This window comes from Cynoglossus semilaevis, chromosome 7 (genome assembly GCF_000523025.1).
Source record: "Cynoglossus semilaevis isolate Cse_v1.0 chromosome 7, Cse_v1.0, whole genome shotgun sequence".
NCBI lineage: Eukaryota > Metazoa > Chordata > Actinopteri > Pleuronectiformes > Cynoglossidae > Cynoglossus > Cynoglossus semilaevis.
This window is the reverse complement of record NC_024313.1, coordinates 4,323,744-4,328,487: the sequence shown is the minus strand read 5'-3', so window position 1 is coordinate 4,328,487 and position 4,744 is coordinate 4,323,744. Positions and strand designations below refer to the sequence as shown.

Sequence of the window (4,744 nt, the reverse complement as noted above, 5' to 3'; positions counted from 1 at the left end):
TGAAGTGGCAAATTCCTATCATTATGTGGTTCAATATGACGCTGCAGTCTGCGTTTGAAGTGGTGCGCAGCTTCATAATATCACCTTGAAACCTTTGCTCAAAGAGTCATTGGGCGCACGGCGCTCGATTAATGATTATATGGGGAAAACGATTTGTAGTGCGCTCTCAGGCGACGCACCCCGTCGCCTGGGTTTCACCAGGAAATCAAAGCACGTGGTTGTTTTCTTTTCTAATGAGAGTGACATTATCAAATTAAAAAAAAAAAGTTCTTCTTGACAGGGGTCGGCTCACTGTTAGTGTCGCCTCAGTGCCAGGAGTGAACCTGCTCACATGTCCTAATTCAGAATGGAGCCACTGCGCCTTTAAAGCGTAATCATATCTCCTTGAGCAGGCCTGCGATCAACTAGCGTCAAACTTCACAATAATATTAAAAATATATATAATGCTATATTACTAGGAACAAAAACGCATCACTGGAGAATGCACGGATATGGCTGCATTGTGGGCTGTGCGTAACGGCTGTTTAAACGCCCCAAAAAGCCAATAAACATAAACAGACTTGTTTAGACATGAGCGATGACCTAGCCAGAGGAAAGACAAGGACGAGCTACACATTAATGACCATGTTAGAAACCAAGGGTCGTCTGATATATGTAATTCCCCCTTTCACTTTTAGGTTCAAATCGCTAACGGAAATACTCCACTCACCTTGACAGCTGACAGCGTCAAAAATAATAGTGTCAAACTGTCAATAAAGTTCATGGTGTTGGAAATCCAATCCAAAGCCAGGCGACGTTTTAAAATCCAAGCAGCCAATAAGGCAATTTGTTCACAAACATGAAGTTTACAACAAGTACAACACAAGTGAACCGGCTGAAAACTTCTGTAGTTGGGGGAAGGGGTTTTTTTAATCCATGCTGGTCCCGGGTTTAAGGACACAATCCGTTGCGCTTAACTTGTTCTTTTTCCTCAACTGTTTCCGATGCTTTTCAAGATATCCAGAAACACGAAAATCCAAGACGCACAACGTCTCACATTGTTCCGCAGCAGACCTTTATTTTCTTGCCAGGCAGTTGCACTCCACATTACCAAAATAATCCCATGCTTGTTGCGCCAGCGCTCTTCAAGTATCTTTGCATTGGAAACTTACATGTGCAATTTGAACCCGTGCACCAGGCTGGCTTCGAGTGGACGAGTGAACCGCGCAGTGATAATTTTCGTCCCGACAGAACTTAGTTTGCTTTCTCCGGCTGGATTATTCCTCTTACTGCAGGTCAGCTCTACGCGGTCTCCACATACTGTGGCAACGATTGTAGGTGTGTCTTTGCCCCAAAGTTTCATCAAACAGACTCATGTGACCATGCACGCCATCATCAGTAGGCTATTAAAAACGCAGAGCTGAGCTCAGACGTGCCGGTCGGATTTTCTCTTTATTTGAAGAGAGAGAGAGAGAGAGAAAAAACGAAATAGAAAATACGACATTTTTGGTAATTTATTCTTATTATGAAAATGAACACTGAAGTCTTCTGGTCTGTCCCTCCCCCATAATAGTTCTAAAACATGTGCACTGCACAAAATAAAATAAAATGTAAAATAATAATAATATTTTTTTTAAAGTGAAAGTCATCTTTAATTTTACACTACACACATTTAGTCTGCATCATTTAAATAATATTTAAAAAGCTTCACTTGTGTTTCCGGAAGCTGAGACATGGACACACACTCACATTTGCTCTCTTATTATTTGAGAAAATGTGTTGCTAAAAGAAGACGTGTGTGTGTCTTCGGACACGTATGCCTTTTTGCCCGATCAGTGTGTGTATGTGTGCGTGCGTTGTGCAACGTTGCCGGTTACCGCATCGCGCCGGTTGGTGCGCGTCAGGACGCACACGCACGCACTTCATGGAAAGTAGGTAACTCGTGACTTCCTCCGCGTCACACCGGTGTTGGATAGACCCGGAGAGTCGGTCAGGCTCTTCTTCGGACTCCTCTCTCCGCATTTCCCCCCTCCCCTCATCTGATCGCATCACGTAGACGAGGAAGAGGAGAGAAGAGAAGAGGAGAAGAGTGGAACGTGTCTGTGTGGAAATTGTGGTGACGATGATGACGATGATGATGATGATGATGATGATGATGATGATGGAGATGACGACGATGATAAAGCAGGTTACTACTGTACCATATGGGCTTAGTTCACATTAAGCGGCGGACACTGTGCACATGTCGGTGATTGCAGATATAACACATAACGACCTTAGGATGCAATGTGACGTACGTTTCATATGCTAAAATGGCAAAGGCAAAAATGTTACCAGTTTTGGATAAATACAAAAAAAAAGAAGAAGCTTTACTATCTTAAGTAAAAATACATACCAATAAATGTGAAATGTAACGTCAAACATTTATAGACACCATGTAAGCCCTTTGGCAGACAAAGACAGACGGATCACAGAGATAGGAGCACAGTCCCTAATAATCAAATTAATGATGGCTTGGTTCCAATTAGCTTCCTTAAGTTTAGGGTGGAATCTAATTTGACTGCCACACTGTCCTAACTTGCAGGAGGGTGAACACAGCCATCAATAATGTCATCAGTAACACAAGTACTTTACCTGCTATAGCATGTTAAAATGGCAGCTCCCACCGATTTGACTAGAGTTTTTTTCTTTTTCTTTTTATAGCAACAAAGTGGATTCGATTAAAAATAGCACCCAAAGGAAGTCTGAGACGCATGCAGTTACAAAACAGCAAAGATTGTAGTCTCCATTGTTCAATAATATCCCTTTAGTAAAAAAAATAAAAAAGAAGAAGATGTATGTCCTGGTGATAAACGTATTCTGAAGATGTCATCAATTCTATTTACGTATAGTCTTGGAGCCCTCTGCTGGAACTACAGGCCACTGCAGGAAACAAATGTGTCCAGCTCGATGACAGACAAGTCACCAACGAGGTGGAAAAAGGCAGATAAGCACGTAATGACAAGTTCACAGGGATTTCCCTCACATACTGTACTGCTTACTAAAACTCATACCTTAGTGTGCAATAAAATGGAATGGGAAAGAGAGAGAGAGAGAGAGAGAGAGAGAGAAAGCCAAAAGACACAATGAGACTTTACAGAGGAGAGAAGTGAGGCATGATGGTGCAGGAAAACAGAAGCAGGGTGAATGATAGGTAAGAGAAAGAGAGCATTTAGGAAGAGAGGGATTGGGCTTGTCATGTAACAGGAGCAGTCTTGAGAGGAGTCCCTTAGGCTCGGTACCGGTTCAGTGTTTTAATTGAAGAATAATACTCGGGTTCATTAGCGGGGTCACCAAGCTCCTGTTTCTGCTGACTCAGCATGTGTTTTGTGCTGACTGCACACTCACATATGTAAACATACACTTTAATGAAATGGTTCTTTCCCAATAGGACAATAAACAGCCTCCCCTGCATTGAGACACTCACTGACGCACACTTATAAATGCCAAGGTAACAGGAAATCAGGGTGATTCCTTTGAGTGCTGTGGACAAAGGCTGAGGCCAAAGTCACGTTTTAAATCAGTCAGATTTTGGCCGTTTTCCAATGTGCCCAAAGCAAAAGTGTGATATCAGGCCAGGACGACAGAAGTCGTTGCCTGCACAAACGACTCTGTTGATGGTTGACGGTGTGAGGCGCCATGCCTGCGGCTGTTCTTCTTGTAACTTGCTTTGGCTGCTGTTCTTTCATTTATACATGAATTATTTTAAAATGAGTTAGTGTTGCCAAAAATAACATAGATGTGGAGATAGGCCGTCATTGCTCAATATATCAACTAGGTGGAATTCACCTAGTGCCTTAGATGTATTTGGTTAGCATGAGAATAAAATAATGCATTTCTCTGAAACGACTATGGGTGAGTGATTGATTACAGGTCCTCATCAGTTGCATTTAAATATTATGCAGAAATGTCGGCGTCAATCACTAACAATGACAAACAAAATGGGAGTGTACTGAATTACAGTTGCTAAAAGACTTAACCTAAACAGCATAGCAATGACCATTGTGGTTTGTCTTTTGGAACCTAAATGTCCAACCAATGAAAGCATCACAGACCAAGATGCCATTCAGTCTTAGCTAAGTCCTAGGACTGTTTCAATAATTCAGTGTTTCCCAACCTTTTTTGAGCCCCGGCATGTATATATTATCAGGAATTCTAGTTTTAATTCTAGTTTAAATTTACTAAAAATGTACTCCTGTTTAGTTGAAGACAACGCCAATATTCTGGCAGGAATTGAAGAAAAACACTCATAAAGATCTTCAACAGCTCTGATTATCATTTTTTAGTTTCAATAACCATCTGCTGCCACCTAGGGGAAGAGTGTTTAATTGCTCTGCCTGGCACACATTGTTAAACAAAGAAAAATTACAGTATTTGCAATACATAATTAATAGTTAATCATTAATGTGCCACAGCACAGTGGTTAAGGAATCATTGCAATAGTTCTTTGTGGGTCCAGATTTTCAGACCATGCTTTTCGCCTAAGAATGTTCTCCAAATACCATCACAAGTGCTACACATGATTTTTTTTTTCCTGAACTACTGTCATTACTGTCCATACATGTTGTGGTGTCTGTCCCAAACCCAGCAAGGGAAAGACGATAGCTAAATTGAGCGGCCCATCAGGACTAATGTAACCAGGACAAGTAATAAGATGACATGCAGAACAAATAGCCACACAGCAGCACAACTATCTTTTTGAAAGAACTTTGTCATTAGACGGAAA

The 4,744-nt window shown here is 41.4% G+C and overlaps 1 protein-coding gene across 4 annotated transcripts in view; it reads right to left on the bottom strand.

Annotated features, from left to right (window-relative positions):
• The window catches only part of vegfab (vascular endothelial growth factor Ab), a 58,844-nt gene that overhangs the window by 13,633 nt on the left and 40,467 nt on the right, over positions 1-4,744 (bottom strand). Inside the window, exon 1 of one of the 4 annotated variants that reach the window (XM_017033760.2) lies at positions 1,857-2,471. The exons of 1 other annotated variant lie outside the window; for it this stretch is intronic. Coding sequence is in view for 2 of the 3 variants with exons in the window: in XM_025056636.1 (XP_024912404.1) it covers positions 710-763 (54 nt within the window). In the remaining variant the exon portion in view is untranslated. Of the gene's footprint in view, positions 1-709; positions 1,502-1,856; positions 2,472-4,744 lie in introns of those variants that run through there. 2 more of the 4 variants (XM_025056636.1, XM_025056637.1) reach the window with 2 other exon arrangements.